General features: G+C 46.2%; 1 protein-coding gene across 3 annotated transcripts in view; it reads left to right on the top strand.

Moving 5' to 3' along the window:
* Nucleotides 1-18299, top strand: part of arid1ab (AT-rich interactive domain 1Ab) — a 52514-nt gene extending 34215 nt beyond the window's left edge. For all 3 annotated transcript variants that reach the window (XM_062409443.1, XM_062409442.1, XM_062409445.1), the window contains 16 exons: nt 4890-5130; nt 5912-6001; nt 6415-6585; nt 7308-7608; nt 8125-8270; nt 8403-8500; nt 8594-8803; nt 8914-9118; nt 11512-11644; nt 12053-12228; nt 12316-12445; nt 12557-12676; nt 12830-12926; nt 13148-13967; nt 14724-14854; nt 14940-18299. In XM_062409443.1, coding sequence (XP_062265427.1) covers nt 4890-5130; nt 5912-6001; nt 6415-6585; nt 7308-7608; nt 8125-8270; nt 8403-8500; nt 8594-8803; nt 8914-9118; nt 11512-11644; nt 12053-12228; nt 12316-12445; nt 12557-12676; nt 12830-12926; nt 13148-13967; nt 14724-14854; nt 14940-16856 — 4986 coding nt within the window. In that variant the 3' untranslated portion in view covers nt 16857-18299. The remainder of the gene's footprint in view (nt 1-4889; nt 5131-5911; nt 6002-6414; nt 6586-7307; nt 7609-8124; nt 8271-8402; nt 8501-8593; nt 8804-8913; nt 9119-11511; nt 11645-12052; nt 12229-12315; nt 12446-12556; nt 12677-12829; nt 12927-13147; nt 13968-14723; nt 14855-14939) is intronic.
* Nucleotides 18300-19621: the final 1322 nt, after the last annotated feature.

Raw genomic sequence — 19621 nt, 5'->3', positions numbered from 1 at the left:
CAGTAACCATGGCAGCCCTTGAGATGCAGCCAGTTTTTCTCCCTCCCCTCCTTTATCTCCCTTCTCTTACTCCGTTCCTCATCTATCACCTCACCACAGAGGATGTGTGAGCATGCACGTCTGGAGTGAGTGAGCTTTTTTCTTTTTTATCCCTCCCCCTGTATATTGTGTTAAACATCTGGAGGCCTGAGAAGAAGGAAGCCTGCCAACCAGGCAGCTGGTGAAACCCTGAGGTCTGAGAATGACAAGAGAAGACTGGGTCAGGGAGAGTGTGACTGAGGGATGAACTCTGCCCCCCCCCCCCCTCCTCTCCTGCCTTCCTCTCCCTCCTTGCCGCCTCCACCACTGGATCTAGTTACACTACTGGCCAGGGTCACACATTCTAGATATGTTTCATTATCTCAGGGCCACTACGCTACCTCTACCCTCCCACTTTCTGTTTCTCATAACCTACCAAAAAAAGAAAAAAAAGAAATCGGCTGGCTTGGCAGACTAATGGCTCTGGTCGGGCTTGATTGATTCAGTGAAGTAATCTGCAAATGGAATACATTAGGACGGGGGAGAGCAGAGCAGATGACTCAGAGACAGCACAGGCACACTCAGAAGAGTAGTGGAGAATATGGGAATTGTGGAAAGAGTTAAGACCCTCTGCCATTTTCCACATTCATGAACAATAATTGCATTTAAAGAAATTTGATAGAATTGTTTTAGTGTATCTATATTAAGTGAAATTTCATCATATAAACCTGTCATTTTGCCTCTCTTCAAACCTCAAACATCATGAAGCGTGGTCTGCTGTTCTCAGCTCTATAGTTCCATGTCAGGCAGTGCTGGGAAAAACACAAAATGGCTGCCATATAGAGAAGCTTCCACAGCAAGAACTGCAGCTCTCTCCTCCTCTCCACAACACAGCTTTCTCCACCTCCTTCATGGAGCAGAAAAACAGCATTTTTCCTGTATTTTTCATACGCTCGTGTTATCAACAGTTATGTTTGTCATAGATAATTTGGTTGTAACCTTCCAGCTCATCACACCCTCCCTCCACATAAAAACGCACACATACACACTCCAAGTTAGCCTCTCCATCGTCCCTCAACTCCTCGCCTAGCCTGATCCGTGTCTTCTTCATCATTTGCCTACTAATTATGAACAGTTTGAGTAGCAGAGTCTGGGCAGCATCAGTATCACAGACCAACCCCCGCTCCCCATCCCCCCACCACCCTCCTCTCCTCTCCTCTCGCTGTCCAGCTTGTGCAGTCAGCAGAACAGGCTGGTGCTGTGCAGTATTGAGCTGGGAAAAATCAATGGCTGCAGAGTGGGAGTAGGTAGGAGCTAGTGTGTCGGTGCATTTGTCTCACTATATTTACGTGGTCCGAAAACCATAATTCCACAATATTTGGTGGAGATCAAAACGCGGCACCTTGCAAGGTCAAACATATGTTTGAGGGTTAAGACTTGGTTTTAGTGTTTAGAATAAAAGATGATTTATGTCAGGGTTGGGGTTAAGCATTCATTTGTGATGGTTAAGGTCAGGGTAAGGGGCTAGGTAATGCATTATGTCAATGACAGGCCCCCGCAAAGATAGATGTAGAAGGATGTGTGTGGGTGTCGGTGTGTGAGTGTGTGTCTGTGTACAATGTTTAGGCCCATCCAGGCTGAGGGATGGGAGCTGCCCGTTGTCAGATATCATCACAATACTAAAGAGCTAGGCCTAATACACAACCTGAAGCAATTTCACCAAGATTTTTTCTTTATCTTTTTGAAACAGTGTGTTTGTTGGGGAATGAACACATCTGTTGGTTAAAAATGTATTGGAATTAATTGTCATACAGTACTTAACCCACAGAGGGTGTGCCAAGCTTTACTCTCATACTTTTGTCAATGCTGTGTTTCATTAACCCTGCCTTGACTCATTCTGTCCTTTGACTGTGCTATGGTTGCAGAACTAAATGGCAACACAAAGGAAATTGTCATTTTTCCAAAACATGAAAACACTGAAATATCCACTGAATTAATAATTTTGTTTCTGGAGAAGGTGAAATGGTTGTTTCACTGCTACGGGTTACAGAATGAGGAACAGCACAGGCCACAGGCTGAGGGCCAAGTCCTCGTCTCCCCTGAGAAATGAAAAATGCCTCAAGTTCTGACTTTAATATGATGGATAGTGGATAAATATTTAAGTGATAGATGTAAACAGTGATTATTTACAGTCTGGTGATCATATAGAATTCATAGAAACATTACCAGAGTTCACATAGTTTTCCCAAGGAAGTTGTTAAGCCGAGGCAGTAAGACACCCAGATCCGGTCCCGTCCAGTCTGGTGATCAATTTAAATGATGGTCTTGAAAACACTAAACATCATGGCCTTTTTTCTGTGAAGCTCTGATTCACCAACATAACTGGTCTGTTGTTGGGATTTGAATATCATTTGAATATGTGCATTCACCCATCATGTCTAGGTGTAGACAGTAGGATTTAGAACAGAAAGGGAGTCATCAAGGATTTAAAATAAAGAAGATTGATATTTTAGTGAGTTTCCATTGGACATGACGTTTACATGGACACTAATAATAATGAAAATAATGATTCATTTCATTTCTTTGGCTGCTCAAAGACACGTACATATTAACAAAATTATGAGTAAGGGTAATGTTAATGGATTTTCTGTATAAACTTAACCGGAATCTGGCCATACTTTGAATAAGCAATCAAATTAAGATGTTGACAATCTTTGTCTCCTTATGTAGACATGTATTCATCTTAATAGCAATATAACATCTTATTGAGGTTTTTACAGCCATTTGCGACATCAACATATGACAGTTACTCTTCACTGGATCACACATGCCCTGGATTTGAGTGTATTAGAAAAAATGTCATTTAAAATTTTTTAAAGAAAACACTGAAAAGGATTTAAAGGTAACATAATTACAATAACTTCAGGTAGGGTTTTATCTTCTGGCGGGATCATCATATGAGGCAGTAGATGAAATGTTGAACCGAGTGGAGCCTGCCTTTTTCATACTTGGTCCCTGTCTCATGACTGAAGTGTGTCAGACATCCTGCTAAGATTTAATTCCTCAGGGCGTAACTCCAGAAACTGACCCCTGACCTGCTTTGTACTGTGGTCTATGTCAGGAAAGGGTTGTCGAATTACTTTTTCCCCCCCGTTCTTTTCTTTTGGGCTGTGACTCTGAAGCTTTGAGCATTGGCATGGCTGTTGAGATGGTCATCACGGCAGTCGGGCCAGGGCCCTCAGACCAAGCCCTCAGTCAGATGACCGGTCTTGTGATGTCTGAGCGGAGGTGGGGTGGTTCTGGTTGGGAGGAGAGGGGTCAGCTGACACCGCTTGCTGCTGGGAAAAGGTTCCCGCCATGATTGTTTAAGCAAGGAATGCCACGCTGTGTGATCTCTTCTCTCCACCACAGAGCATAAAGATCTCATACCTCCGTGGCGTTCATACAGCGCGGCTTTCCTCGTTCTTACCTGTGTTTACATTTCTGAAAATTATTTTGGTATCAGTCAATGAAACACTTCAGAGTCTAAGTCCTTCACTAAGCTCTCAGGCAGTTTTGCATGGTTTTGTAGCTGCTACATGAACCGTATCGGTCAAAGGGCCCATGTCTGTGCAGTTTCCCAAAGTAAGGGGAGGAGGAAGAGATGTAGGGAGGGCAGAGGAAATGGGTTGGGTGGGGGGTGGGGTTGATTCTGAATCAGCGTTCTCCTCCTGTCACTCCCTCTGGGGTTCCTCCATCAGGTCATGTCCCAAAAATAGCAACGGGCGCCGTTTCAAGTGCAAAACCGCCGGCTTCGGGGCTGCAGCCAGCTTGTGAGTGTGAGATTTCTATGGGAATAGTTGGCCACCTTCCAATGAGTGTTTTTTTTTTTTTTTCTTTCCTCCTCCTCCTCCCTCCCATTTTCCCCCTCCTCCGATGTGACTGGCAGATGAGCTTGCATTTCTGAACAAGCACATGGGCTCCACGTGAGTGGCCAGTGTGTAAACATTCACCTTCCCACAAACATAATCATCGCCGTCTGCCTTCCTTCCTTCCAACCTTCCTGCCTGCCTGCCTGCCTTTGTGTCACAGCCAGCGAGGCTCAATGACAACACCACATGGCACCAGAGCCTGAACCCCCAGCACCAGTTATTTCAACTACCTCCCAAGATGACTTGCTTCAAATACCTAACCCTCCCCCCTTTCTATTTGCAAGCCACACAAACAGAGCTCTCCTTGCCAAGATGGATCATTATGGCAGTGAAGTGGAGTATTTTTAGAAAGGGGGAAAAAAAGAAGTGATTTTGCCCGAATGTGTGTTTGCACTATAAAAGGTTGGTAGTCTGGTATGAGAGAATAACAGACACAAGGCAATGGTTGCTGCAGTGAATCAGTGGCTGTTGGATTTCAACTCACTTGATTTTGATTTGACTCTGAAATAAGACGCTCCCACCCTCCTCTCACAAGTATGAGCACGACAAAGCAGAAGAATTTGTTTCTTAATTGTCCTTGAATATGATTTATATTTTCTCCAAATGCAGAGACGACTTTCTCAAGCTCTTTACATTTTGGAGTCTGAGTCAAACACTGCTTTATTTACATTCCCCCTCACACAGAGAGAGACCTATTTGCCTTTGATATTGTGTATGGGTTTTTTCACTTTGTTATTATAATTACAGCTTACTCAAAGGGTTGCAGAGAATAATTTTTTGATGGATGTTTTTTTTTTACAAAAAACTCCCACCCTATTGTCGGTTTAAATTACAAAATAAAACACACATGCAAAGAACACTTAAGTCCCCAGCCATAAAAGATTACTAGTTAAAAGATGTCACCTTCGTTTCCCTTGTAGAAAATAACAACATTAACCTGTATCGCTCTTCTTGTTGCAGGATCTGTCGGGGTCCATCGACGACCTGCCCACTGGTACAGAGGGGGCCCTGAGCCCAGGTGTCAGCACTTCAGGGGTGTCCAGCAGTCAGGGCGAGCAGAGCAACCCCGCCCAGTCGCCTTTCTCTCCACATACTTCGCCCCACCTGCCAGGCATACGTGGGCCCTCTCCCTCGCCTGTGGGTTCCCCTGCCAGCGTTACCACCTCTCGCACTGGTCCTCTGTCTCCAGCTGCTGTGCCAGGTAAGAACACAGTTTTATACCAAGTATCTGAATTTCAAAATGTTACTGGAGGTTTTACTATGGTCATGTAATGACAGATATCTTCTTAAACCCAAATTACACGATGACATATGTATAAGACATGTATATCATGTCTGGACTTGCATCTTTAACACTTTTCTTCTACTTTGTATATATGTATATTAAACTTTTCTGCCTCAGCGTAGTTTTCGTGTATTTATTGAAGGCCTTAAATCTCTGAAAATGCAGTATAACCTACAACAAAATGTTTTACTTAAGATTTATCTTAAGATAAGATTTACATAAGATCCGTTGAGCCTTTATTTCAGAGAAAGATTTGAGTATAAACAAAACTCAGTGAAATGGGCCTATAGGCGTACTCTCTATCTTAGTATGTGCGTGCACTGACAATATGTACATCAAAATGAACCCAAGCAAGTTATAGTTTGCATTATGTGACCAGGTAGAGACAGTCCGGAGAAACTCTGGAGCCTCTCACTCTGACATTTGGTTTAAGACATATTCCTCCTCTGGAGAAACTTGAGGTGGATCTCCAGTGTTCAGTGCATGACTGAAGGCAGTTTAAGTTACTCTTAACATGATACCAGGTAACTCATGAGGACTGATTATGGATAGCTTCAAAACAGGCAGCTAATTTAGTTATTGGTTTTAATTTGTTGTAATTTTGATGAAAGGTATTTAGGGACAGCAGAGAATATAGAAAACTGTGGCAGTGAGAGTTCCAAAGTTGCTGAGTCCCTGTGCTGTTGCCATCCCGCAGGTAATCAGATGCCTCCTCGGCCGCCCAGCGTCCAATCGGACAGCATCTTGCACTCTTCCATGAACCAGTCAGCCATGGGCCAGGAAAGGGGTGAGTGAGCAGACTTGCTTCGAGAGGTTTAAGTATTCAAATCGCTACTGAAGGAAAACCCCATTCAGAGAAACCCCTCATCTGCTGAGTGGCCAATAGCGTGAAAGAATGTGTGCTCCATCCTCAGCAGCTTTTAGGTGTGATTGTTTCGATTGCACTCATTCCTTCCTTCTGTAAATACTCCCGCTGGCTAAATCTTTAAATCAGAGTGAGTTTTTAATCTACTTGCGAGGTCAAATGAGGGTAAATGCAGACAGACGCACTGTACTGCTGTGTTTGGGAGAAACTAAAGAGCCAGGTTCTTCACACCGAAACATAATGTGTTATGTAGCAGTATGCCTGAGCAGATACAGAGTTTCTTTCCCCACATTTTTTAAAATTATGCATCTAATGATGTTCCCAATCCTCTCCAGTGTACATGCGTAACCCTCAGATGCCCCCATACGGGTCCCCTGGACACCCTGGCTCCGCCTTATCTCCACGTCAGTCTTCAGGAGGCCAGATGCATAGTGGGATGGGACCCTACCCGCAGAACAACTCCATGGGAAACTACGGGCCTCAGGGGGGACAGTACGGCCCACAAGGTGAGGCATGGGTGTTGTTGCTTTTAAAGGCTCTCACTGGGGCGGTGCCCATCCGGGATATGCCTCACCCGTAGGGGCCCGTGTTCGAATCTGACCCGCCTTCCTCCACTCTCTGTCTTCCCCCCCTTCACAGCTTGCTCTCTGTCTCCTCCCCAAATATAAAGCCCCCAACATAAAAATAAATTCAATAAAAGGCTTTCACTGATAAATAAAATAGTAGTGCAGAGGGGGATAGTAGTGCTGAGTGATGCACACAACTCTGGGATTTTTTTTTTCTTCCAAATCCTAAAAATATTATGAATGAGTTTTCAGTTGTCGTCCTGCGACCATCAGTTTCATAGATAGCGATGATTTTCAAAAAAGCTTTGAAGTTTTCTCTCACTTCATATATTTATGAAACGATATTGATTCACTTTTTAGTCTCCGATGGTTTCTGTGGGCTTTGAAGAAGTTCTGCTATGAGTCATAGCAGTGAACAGCAAAGGCTAGATAAAGCCTGCTTCATCAGGCTGCTTGTCAGAACAGGCAGTGCAGAGGTAAATTTAGAGCTTGACTGCTGAAACGATTTTATATCGTTTGTAAGAAATTAGTAAAGGTTCTACCACAGTATTCTCTGTTTTAGACTGAAATGCAATTCCGAAATAAAACCGAATGCCCTCAATCATCATCAGAAATGGGCAGCAGGCTGATATCTAAATTTCTTCCATTTCCGACCTTTCCAGGTTACCCTAGACAGCCCGGCTACACGGCGATGCCCAACGCCAACTACCCCACTGGCCCAGGAATGGGTGGCTCCATGAACCCCATGCCTGGTCAGGCAAGCGGGACTCCTTATGGAAACATGCCGCCCGGTAGAATAGGCCCGGGCCAGATGGGTCCTCGGCCCTACGGTCCTGGAATGGCCGCTAACATGGCAGGCCTGCCTCCTCAGGTAGCGTCCGGGATGTGTCCCCCGCCAGGCATGAACAGGAAGGATGGTGGCCCCTCCATGCACCATGGGCCCACTAATTCCATTCACAACAGGTAAGTGTTGTGAAGCCACTGTCTGCATCAGTCTCAATGAGTCATAAAAGAGCACTTGACTGTCGAGGGTCAGTACGACTTGTTGTATCAAGACTCTTGAGCCTGGAGAGTTTATCTTTTCTTTTTTTCATGGTTTCAGCTCAGTGTGTGCATGGGTGTCTTTGCTTGTATGTGCTGGTTGTATGACCAAAAAAAGTGATTGGTTCCTCCCGCCTGCAGCCAGTCTCTTGTGCGTAAATGGCAGAGTAGTAAAGTTATCTATTAGGAAAAAAATGGCAAGGGCGGTTTCTGACATGTTTTTAGATAACAACAGCTCAGTTTATAAAGAGATTGTAGTAAAGTAATGTTTCCTACTGAATAAGCTAAACTCTGTGAGCTCTGTAAGTAAGATTTGCAGCATCAAGCAAGGCATGCCTCTAAATCTTTATTACTTTGTGATAATGATAAAAAACTTTATCAGCTAGTTGTGTCTTGGTTCTCTCAATGCCCTTTCTTAAAAAGCCTTCTCACCTCTAGGCCTCCTGGCTACCCAAACATGTCCCAGGGCATGATGGGAACAGGCTCTCCATATGGCCCTGGCATGAACAGCATGCACGGTATGATGAACCAGGGAGGGCCAGGGCCTTATCCAATGGGAGCAAACGTGGCCAACAACACCCCTGGTGAGTAAATCTACACTTAAGCCTTGATTAGGTGGTTTTAGCACTACTGTGTGTGCTCTGTCCATAAAATAGTTTTATAGACTAGCTATCCCTTATTTTTATGCCCTCTTCTTATTACCTCTAAACACCCAGGAATGGCTCCCAATCCGGAGTTTGGCATGGAGAAAATGAACCCTGCTCCGAAGATAAACAACAAAGTGGAAGTGACTCCCAAGCCTGAAACCAAAAAGGTAAAAGTTCAGATTCCATGTGACAAAATTCTTGTGGCTCCTTTGATGGTTTTCCTCCCAACTCATCATTGCCTTCAATCGCCTGTACTGTAGAAGTCAAGCTCGTCCACCATCACCAACGAAAAGATTACTCGTCTGTATGAGCTCGGCCCGGAGCCAGAGAGGAAGATGTGGGTGGACAGATTCCTGGCCTTCGCTGAGGAGAAGGCCATGGGCATGAACAACCTGCCCGCTGTGGGACGCAAGCCTCTCGACCTCTTCAGACTCTACGTTTCCGTCAAGGAGATTGGGGGCCTCACTCAGGTATGCCTGAATATTACAGATCAGAATAGGCAGCTTTGTTCTTGTAAGGAAGCTGTTGGGTTTTTTTGTGCAGCTCTCTTAAGCCTCCCCCTTTCTCTGTCGCCCACCAGGTGAACAAGAACAAGAAGTGGAGGGAGCTGGCCACCAACCTGAACGTAGGCACGTCGAGCAGCGCAGCCAGCTCGCTCAAGAAACAGTACATCCAGTGTTTGTACGCCTTTGAGTGCAAGATTGAGCGAGGCGAGGACCCGCCCCCAGACATCTTCAACGCAGACACCAAAAAGAACCAGGCAAAAATCCAGCCTCCCAGCCCAGGTGAGAGCCGGCATCCTCCTGCATCTCATCACCATTTATTTCATCCTTTTAAATAAACTGCACTTGTATTGAATCAATGAAAACGTATTTCATGTATCCCTCGGGTGCTGCCTGCTTTCTGTGCAGTTAAAGACATTCTACTTACTCTATTTGTCTGTTGTCATCGGAGTATAAACTAGTGTGTTTTATAGTCTCCTATTAATAACAATATTAACAGCCAATCATAGACCATAGTTTGTAATCTTCTGTATGGGGAGTCCATAAGTCACTGCTGCTGCTGTGGTATATGTTGGATGAGTGAATGGCATCAGTCACGGCAGCACACTACATCCTCCGGACAATTCCAAGATCACATCTCTTAGGGGAATGTTTTGGCATTTGCACAGGACGTGGTGAAAGACTCCCCTACGTTGGTTTTTCGTGTGAACAGCGTCGCATTAGGCATGCCAATTCTTTCATTGAACTGAGGGTAGGGTAAAAGTTTACACTTGCAGTCAGTAATACCAGAGGTTTTCGGGGGCGTGGGGATGGGATAGTCTCAGGACCACGCTGTCGCCTGGAAGCTGTTTGTATTTGGAAGGACTCCTGTTATAGCTGCCAGGAGCGACCGCGATCGACCACGTGCTACTCGAGTCTGGCCGTGAACCAGGCTGTCAGACACGGGGCACTGAGTCAGCGCCGGGGTGTTGTTACAGGAGACATCAGGGTGCTTGTCAGGTCTCCAGTTAGTATGGAGAAGGAGCTCGGTGGTGGTGGTGGTGGTGGTGGGGTGTGAGGGCGGGGGTGTTGGCGATAGAGATGCCCCGTCAGTGGGGTTGTGTCCTTGCTGTCTAGTGCCTGGCCCACGGCTACAGAGGCAAGCAAGAGTCCCTGGAGATTAGTGCAGAGCCAGAAATGATGAATGGGGGGGGGAGAGGCGTGCGTGTGTGTGTATGTCAAAGTCACACAATTCTCCCTCTCTCTCACTCACGCTCTCTGACTCTCTATCTACCATGCTATTTTTTCCCCATCCTCATAAGATTCCCCCAACCACCTCCCCCTCCCCTCCTCTTCTCCAGTTGAGGGAAATCCCTGCCCACAGGGAGTAGGGGGGAGGGGGGAGAGGAGGAGGAGGGTGGGCCAGTTAATGTGAGTGTGTGTGGGTGCGCAAGAGCCGCAGAGGCGAGCGGGCGATGTGAGAAAATGTGAATAAATGTGACCTGCCAGTGACCCCTGTGTTGTGCACGTGTGTGTGTGGCAGTGTAATGAATGGGAACCTGTGAGTCATCAGACTGGCGTGCTAATAGTGAGAACTCCTGAGCTGAAGTCAAGGATGAGCTCTACTATGTATCTCTCTCTCTCTAGCTGCTTTCAGACATGCACTGGACTCCGCAGTTCCTCTGTATTTTATCCGAATGATGCATGTGTGAACACAAATGGCCGATTGAGACGCTCCGTAGTTTCTGTGGACTTTATCCGCCTGGACTTGTATAATGTCCGTAGAAATCCAAGAGACGTCGAGCATGGGATCCCCAGCTGGATTCCCCATGAGCGACACCAACAGATGCCAACACTAAGAAAAAAAAAACAATAGAAAACAAATGTCTCTCTGTGAAAAAGTAGAAGAGACCAGCGAAGGTGTCAAGAGATATTGTGGTCATATGAGCTGACGACAGTGTTGAGGTGCTGTAATCATAATCACGTGATCTACGTAGCTAAGTTTACACATCACTTCCTGCCTCTGTCTGCTGCACCCGACTGCTTCACCTTTCACCCGAATAATGCAGAGGATTTGATCCTGTGAACGTGTTCGTGCAGAAAAACTCCCGCTGTGTGTTATGTGTGAAACTACTGGTAAACTCTGTAGCCGATTCTCTGGATTCTAGCCGTAGGTCATATCAGGAAACGGCTTATGACATACACACAAACACCCAACCACACACACACACACAGACACACACAAAACACACACACACCTTTGTGTCTCCTGTCCGGGCAGTAATCTGTCAGTTAGGATTTTAGATCATTGTTTTCCCGGTGACTCAGAGAGAACCCATCGGTGGTTGTTGGGAGTGAGGGGTTTGGCGTGCTGCGTTGAGCTGGAGGATTCAACATTTTCGCTGGCTGTGCACTCAAAAGCCTGTCAGCTCGACACAAACCTTGTTCCTCTGTGCAGTACTCAGGAATTTTTTAATGGGATTTAGTATTGCCAAAAGCAGCGTGTGTTCCTGAAGCACCACGATGGCCGCTGTTTAGCCTATCCACAACACTATCCCGCCTGACTATCAACTCTGGCCTTTATGCCTGGAGTGAGAGAGGGTGGGCTGGTTGTTCTTTGAATTATTGAAATTTGACAAACTGGGAAACTTGATATTTGTTTCTGTGTATTCATCATGTCTATCTTTGCTTCACAGCTGGTTCTGGATCCCTGCAAGGGCCACAAACGCCTCAGTCCACCAGTAGTTCGATGGCCGAGGGGGGAGACCTGAAGCCCCCTACTCCGGCGTCCACTCCACACACACAACTGCCTCCAATGCCTGGAGTCAGGTACGATACAGCAGCCACAAAATCATTCTGTGGTGTTGAGAAAATGACACAAAAAATAAGCTTGTTACATTTATTATAAATAAAAACGTTTCCAATGAAAGAAGACATATTCATTGCACATGGTTCCCAGTGTTTTCAATCAAACGTACTGAAGGAAAATCTTTGGATTTTTTTTTATTCTAGCTTCTTTGTATAAGTGCCTTAATGCAACAGAATATTTATTAAAACCACTCTATTTCCCATTTACTTGAACTAGTTAACATCAAAGCAATCCATCTAGGAATTAAACTACAATTTCAAAAACAAAGTGTGTAGGAGTCTTGAAAATATATGAAAAGAAAAAATATCACTATGAACCAAAGAATTCAACTTCAACATTCTGCTAACAAGCTTCCTGCTCTCCTGTAGGAGTAGCGTGAATTTGCAAGACCCTTTTGCTGATGGTGGCGACCCAGCATTTTCCAGAAGAAACGCCTTGACTCCCAACTCTCAGGGTTACCAGCCTGCAATGGGCGGCCAAGAGGTGATGGGGAGGATGGGTCCCTACGAGTCCACCAAGGATCCCTTTGGTGGCATGAGGAAAGGTGAGCGGCAGACAAAACCAGCAGATGAGATGTTACAGGACTTTTGTTGGTACAGAAACTGACCTATTGAGTTTTTCTGTTTTTAAGCTGGAGAGCAGTTCATGTCGCCAGGACCAAACAGTGGGATGGCAGAGCAGTATAACAGAGGCCCCCCAGGCCCCATGGGCAATATGCAGATGGGCCAGAGGCAACAGTACCCATACGGATATGATCGAAGGTAAGCACATTTTATTCAATTTATTGTCAAATGTACAGAACAGTGGTTACAAAGGGTCCTGTGTCTAATTAAGTCCGATAAACTGAGAGTTGTTGTTTGTTGCGTTCACAGACAGGAGCCAGGCATGGGCCCTGATGGCAGCATGGGACCAGGAGCTCCTCAGCCCAACATGATGCCTTCTGGAGCCGACACAGGGATGTACTCACCCAGCCGCCCTCCACCACAGCAACGGTCAGTACCATCTACTGTTTAGACTGGCCTGTATTAGGAGGAAGATGGTTGTTTTAATGTGTGTGCCTGTGTAAAGCACATTATAAGCATGTTGATTTTATACCAAAGCTGTCTGAATAACAATGGCATGGACTTTTTTGTTACTGTTCTCAGGCATGAGTCCTATACCAATCAGTACCCTGGCCAAGGAGCTCCCCCTGGTGGCCCTTACCCAAATCAACAGCCAGGAATGTATCCACAGCAGCAACAGGTAAGAACTTTTTGTTCTGGGTTCACAAAAACTCTAATTTCAACTTGAATCCTTCTTTTTAACATTTCACTAATCAAAGAAATTTATAATTTATCTTTTATTATTGGTAGACATGACTACTTGTGGTTACATTTTATTAAACAGATGAAAGTATTATTGTTGTTTAGAAGTGTTTTCGTTGACATGATCAGTTGTTAATGCTGGATGTTTTCTGCTGACAGAACTACAAGCGTCCTGTCGATGGAGGGTATGGACCTCCTGCCAAGCGACATGAGGGTGAAATGTACAGTGTCCCCTACAGTGGTCAGCAGCAGCCGGGTCCACAGCCATCGGGGCCCCAGGGCCAACAGGACATGTATAACCAGTATAATGCGTATCCTGGAGGTGAACGAAGACCAACGGGCCCACAGGGCCAGTTCCCCTTTCCCTTTGGTCGGGACAGAGGACCGTCATCTGCAGGTCCCAACTCCCAGTCTCCAATGCCGCCCCAGATGATGGCGAACGCCATGCCTTCAGGTCCTGATGGCCCCCAAGGACCAATGTGGCAGGGTCGCACTGAGATCGGCTACCCGAACTATCCCAACCGACAGGGACCTCCTGTACCCGGCCAGGGCCCCGGCTACCATGGCATGAACCGCTCGGAGGAGATGATGCCATCAGACCAACGCATGAACCACGAGGGCCAGTGGCCTGGTCACGTCAACCAGCGGCAGCCACCATTTGGCCCTGGTGGTTCTGGACCTCCTATGACCAGACCCCTGCCATCCACCTACCAGACTTCCCAGAATCACATTCCTCAGGTGTCAAGTCCAGCGCCCATGCCCCGGCCAATGGAAAGCAGGACGTCCCCCAGCAAGTCCCCGTACATGCATCCGGGCATTAAGGTGCAGAAAGCCGGACCTCCAGTACCTGCCTCCCACATTGGCCAGGCCCCCGTGCAGCAACCCATGATCAGGCGAGATGTGGCCTTCCCTCCAGGCTCTATTGAGGCCTCACAACCTCACCTTAAACCCCGCCGGCGGCTCACCATAAAAGACATAGGTACACAACTTTTATCTCAAGGTTCACCCAGTACTTCCCAGATATGTACATATATTAAACCACCTGGAATTAGTTACAGGAGCAAAATGTTACTCCACAACATGAACTAGACACTGTCACAGAAGATTCGCCGCCAATTGAGAACAGTTTTACAGAAAAGCCAGAGTCTACAGGGCTGTGTTTGTTTCTAATGTGCTGAATGAAAATGCACTCTAAATTCTGAGTATTTATTTTAAATGACCACATAAAATCTGAGGTATTTCTAAAATACATAAAACTGTTGTAATCGGCTTCAATATCCCCCCTGCTTAGATCATCAGACGTGTCTGAGCTGCTTCTTAAAAAACTGTCTTGCACCTAAAAGTGCTAACAAAAAAAACGACATCATCCCATAATGCATTTTTCTTACTGATGAGTATTTTAACCAATCATGATGCATTCATCAGTCACATGTCTTGAAAACGATGACATCATGGATGAGACACATATGTCTCATCCAGTTCTGTAAGGAGAGGCATGCAATTGTGTACCCAGTCTTAAAGATATATCGTATATACTGGTATATTTGGCAGATACGGTCCGAATCAGTTTATGGCCACAGTATGAATTGCTACTAAAGGTATTTCAGAAGATCATCGCGCTTGATGAGTGGAGCTTATTAACAAGTTATCAATTGTGTTTATGGAATCAAACATAATGGTACATAGCATTAAACCTGATATTAATCACCTGCTTTCTGTTTGTGTCTTAACACAGGCACTCCTGAGGCTTGGAGAGTGATGATGTCACTAAAATCAGGCTTACTAGCTGAAAGCACATGGGCCTTGGACACCATTAACATTCTGTTGTATGATGACAACAGCATTTCTACATTTAACTTGTGCTCGGTAAGTTGCATGTCACATCTGTTGCGCAAAAAAAAAGACTTGAGTTCAGAAGCTTATTTTACTGACTGTCCCCTTTTGTTAACAGCTTCCTGGATTCCTCGAGCTGGTGGTTGAGTACTTTAGACGCTGCCTCATCGAGATCTTCGGCATCTTAAAGGAGTATGAAGTAGGGGACCCCGGCCAGCGCACCCTCATAGACCCCAATGCTGCGGAGGACTCTGATGATGACATCCTCATGCCAGAGGGTGAGGACATGGACACGGATGAAGAAGACGAAGACGATGAGGAGGTAAAGGAATCAAAGGCCAACCCTGACACCTCCTCACCAATCCAGGTGAAACAGGAGGAGGAGAGCTCCCAGAAAGACAAGTCTTCAGAGGACGAGGACGAGGAGAAGGAAAGGAAGCCTTCTATCAAGGAACCCAGTACCTCAGGGTCCTCCGTGGACCCCAACCTCCACTCGGAAAAGCCCAAGCAGGCTAGCAAGTTTGATAAACTCCCCATCAAGGTCGTGCGGAAGAAGAATCCCTTCCTGCTGAACCACTCATCGAAGCTTGGGCAGCGGCAGAGCTTTGACAGCGGCTTGATACACTGGAGCATTGGTGGGGGGGACACTACCGAACACATCCAGACCCACTTCGAGAGTAGGATGGAACTCCTCAAGCAACGGAAACGCTTGCAAAAGGCCGCTGAGAGCCGTAAGAAGGTCCAGCTTCTAGAGATGGCAACAGAACATCCTGAGAAATCCAAGTCCAATGAGGAGGATAAACCCCTGGCACAGCCAACCCAGTCGTCTGAACCTCAGAAGTCCCTAGCAGAGAAGACCCCTCCTCTACTGCCAATCAGCGCACCAGTCACTGCCACCATTGATGACGTACTATCTGCCCGTCCAGGGTCGGTCACAGAGGAAGTGGTACGTGGAGGCGCAGAGGAGCAGAAGGAAAACGGCAAGTACTTGTTCAGCATCAACCCTGACTTCCAGAGCCGCCGCAACGTGAAGATCCTGGAGGACGAGCCTCACAGTAAAGATGAGACGCCACTCAGCACTCTGTCAGACTGGCAGGACTCGCTAGCTCGGCGCTGCATCTGCATCTCCAACATAGTCCGCAGTCTCTCCTTCGTCCCAGGAAACGATCTGGAGATGTCGAAACACCCAGGCCTCCTGCTGCTGCTTGGCCGCCTGGTGCTTCTCCACCACAGGCACCCAGAACGCAAACAAGCACCGGTCACCTACGAGAAGGAGGAGGAGGAAGATGAGGGCGTAAGCTGCGAGAGGGACGAGTGGTGGTGGGACTGCCTCGAGGTGTTAAGGGAGAACTGTTTGGTCACTCTTGCAAACATCTCAGGCCAGCTAGACCTTTCTATCTACCCAGAGAGTATATGCCTACCACTGCTGGATGGCCTGCTCCATTGGGCTGTCTGCCCCTCAGCGGAGGCCCTGGACCCTTTCCCCACGCTGGGGCCACACGGCTCACTTTCCCCCCAGAGACTGGTTCTTGAGACCCTCAGCAAGCTCAGCATCCAGGACAACAACGTTGACCTCATTCTCGCAACACCGCCGTTCAGTCGCATGGAGAAACTCTACGGCTCACTGGTGCGTCTAGTCGGAGAGCGCAAGGTGGCCGTCTGCCGGGAAATGGCGGTCGTCCTGTTGGCGAATCTCGCCCAGGGTGACAGCATGGCCGCTCGGGCTATTGCTGTGCAGAAAGCCAGCGTAGGTAACCTGCTGGGCTTCTTGGAGGACAGCCTAGCTGCCACACAGTACCAGCAGAGCCAGAGCTCCTTGCTACAAATGCAGGGCGGGCCCCAGTTTGAGCCCACAAGCGTTGACATGATGCGGCGGGCGGCCCGAGCCCTGCACGCTTTGGCGAAGGTAGAAGAAAACCACTCTGAGTTCACTTTGTACGAGTCGCGGCTACTGGACATCTCAGTGTCCCCACTTATGAACTCTCTGGTGTCCCAGGTGATCTGTGACGTACTATTTCTGATTGGCCAGTCATGACAGCCGGTGGGAGGTTTCAGCTCTGCCTCTTTCTGTTCCCCTCACCCTCCTTTTTTTGTGTGTATGCGTGTGCGTATGTCTGCTGAGAGAGAATGAAAAGAGCAAAACTGACTGTCTTTTTTTTTTTATTTATGCAAAATCACCTCGGATTCCACTGTCTTTCTACCCCTGCTTCTCACTAAAGGAAGGAATATCATGAAGTAGCTGTGGATTTTAAACGTCTGAAATGGAAAGATTATGGCAAAGAAGATCAGATTGGGACCCAGGCATAGGACAGGAGTGCGCTGCCCTGCGGAAAGGACTTGTTTTTTTAATTAAAGAAAAATCTCCAGAAAAAAAAAAGAATAAACTGTAACCAAAGTTGCTGTCTCGTTTACAGTGAGTTTGGGGGATACGTGTGCCCGCTTCCTCCCGCTGGGGGTCGGCAGGGAGAGGAGGGCACAGACTAAACAATATTATGGTTCGTGTTTGGAGGCTACATAGACTCACGGACTGTGGTGTGGTATAATTGCTGTAACTTTGGATGCTATATACTCAGCCCCACAGGAACCACAGTATTGGCTGTGAACAGACATCTGTCATGGGAGGCCTGTGCAGTAGATTGTAGGACTTTTTTCTGTACTGTACACCTTAAAAACTGTAAACATACTGTAATAATACTGTTTCACACTGAGATACGCTGGCTTGGCAGCAAACTGTAGTTTTTAAAAACAGTTTTAGTTAATGTCGAGAGAGAAAACGGCTTTCCCCCCAAAGTATGGTGAACCTACAACACCCCGACCTCTTCTCTTTGTCCCTTGATTGTATGACTTGACCCTTATATTAAAAAGTCACCTCTTAAGGACTGGTCCTCAACTCTAGATGCAGTCCGAGCTGCAGTGTATATATGATGTTGTACATTACACTTCTCTCTCTTTCTCAACTTCTGTTGCTCTTCACCATTTTTAATCTTTGACGATTTCCAGTCGCCCCTTCCCCTCTCCCCCTGCATCAAGTGCGCCATGTGATTACTTGACGCCCGCCCTCTCCGTTCCTCTGGCGCCTCGCTCTGCTCGTATCGCGCTCCGGGTGTGGGGGCAGTGGGAGGGTTGTTAAGCTGCTGTCCAACGCCACCCCCAACAAACACAACTTCAAGTTTCAGTTTGTCTCCAGTCTGGGTGTAGAGAATATAACACGAATCATGTCTGCAGTTCCATCTGAGCTCCTTCATAAATGACAAACTAGACCTTGATGAAGAAACCATTTTAATTTTGTTTATTTTGTTTCTTCTTTTTTTTTTTCCAGTGATGCGGATTCTGCATATTTGTATTTCAGATGATGTAGCTAAAACTTGATGTAAATTCCTCTTTTTTCCTTTTTTTGGCTTAATGAATATCATTTATTCAGTATGAAATCTTTATACTATATGTTCCACGTGTTAAGAATAAATGTACATTAAATCTTCGTAAGATGTTTGCCTTGGATTTATTTATTATTCCCCTCATACACAGCTGAGGCAGCAGCAAATAAGGTGCTGAATTTTTCATTGGACTCGCACATCACTCGCTCAGAGACAAATTGACACATATGAAGCAGTGTGCAGCCTGTTTTGCTGACAATTTTGATGTTTGCCCACAGACTCAGACACGGCTCGGCGGAGTACGCTGCTTATCGAATGCACAGCCATGTTTTCCATCCCTGCAGTGATTGACATCTCACCCCGGTGATCGGGATGTCGTCGTCCCTGGATCATACGTGCTGATATTTATATGTGCATTAGTGGGGAAATGTGAGCAGGCAAAGTCTGCTTGATACATACAAATTAGCTTGAAGCCTTTATGTACTATAAGATTGTTTTCTTTATTCTTATTCCAGAATAAAGTTGATATTTTGCCAGAAGCTGCACTTAAATCAAAAACGAAACATGCTAATGGGAAGTCAGTTTTCATTTGGAAGGGTAAGGAAATACTAAAGGTAACAAAATCATTCAGTAAGAGATCTGCATTTATTTCCATCACGGTCTTCAATAAAGAGACAAAATATCATGCAATACGCAGCATGATGTGGTTTTACTTAGTTAAGCTTCCCTGAATTAGGACGTCTCACTAACATCGGTTGGCTGCTTTCACACATGTAATGGGCGTCTCATTCTCTGGAGGGGCTGTATGTGAGAGAGCAAATGTCTCACTGAGAGCTTCAGGAGACTGAGAGCTTCCGGCCAGCCCCCTAGTAAAAACTCAGGAGAATGTCCACATGAGCCGATGTGAGAATACAGCAGGGGGTCGTCTGGAGGATTCATCGTGAGCGGAAAGGTGTGTTGATGTTTCTAACATGCAACAGATGTAAAAGTACCTCAGGATTAAAAGTTGCCATACAGGTAGAAGACGCTTACAAAGATGTCACGTGAGGTTTTAGGTGACCAGAGTGGAAGCAGGTGTAAATATGATGTAAATAAAAATGTGATCTCCATAGCAGAATTAACACGTTACATCCTGTCTCTTCCTGCTGCACCCGAATACTCAGGAGAAATGTGTGTGTCTGACCGAAGAATTTACTGCTGCATTGTTCATATGGGAAAATCTGGACCCAATTTTGCAGACATTCCCCAGAATTCATATCTGAAAAGGGCAATGAAATCATTTAGGTTACTACAAAACTGTGTCCACGGGATGAGTAACATGACGAGTAAACTAAACGGGTAAAATCATATAATTAAAAACAACTTCTAGGCCTTCAGGATGAAGATACAGTCAAGTGACAACACTTTAAAGAAAATGTGTTGTGAA

Source organism: Platichthys flesus, chromosome 17 (assembly GCF_949316205.1).
Source record: "Platichthys flesus chromosome 17, fPlaFle2.1, whole genome shotgun sequence".
NCBI classification, from domain to species: domain Eukaryota; kingdom Metazoa; phylum Chordata; class Actinopteri; order Pleuronectiformes; family Pleuronectidae; genus Platichthys; species Platichthys flesus.
This window is presented reverse-complemented; position numbering and strand designations above follow the sequence as displayed.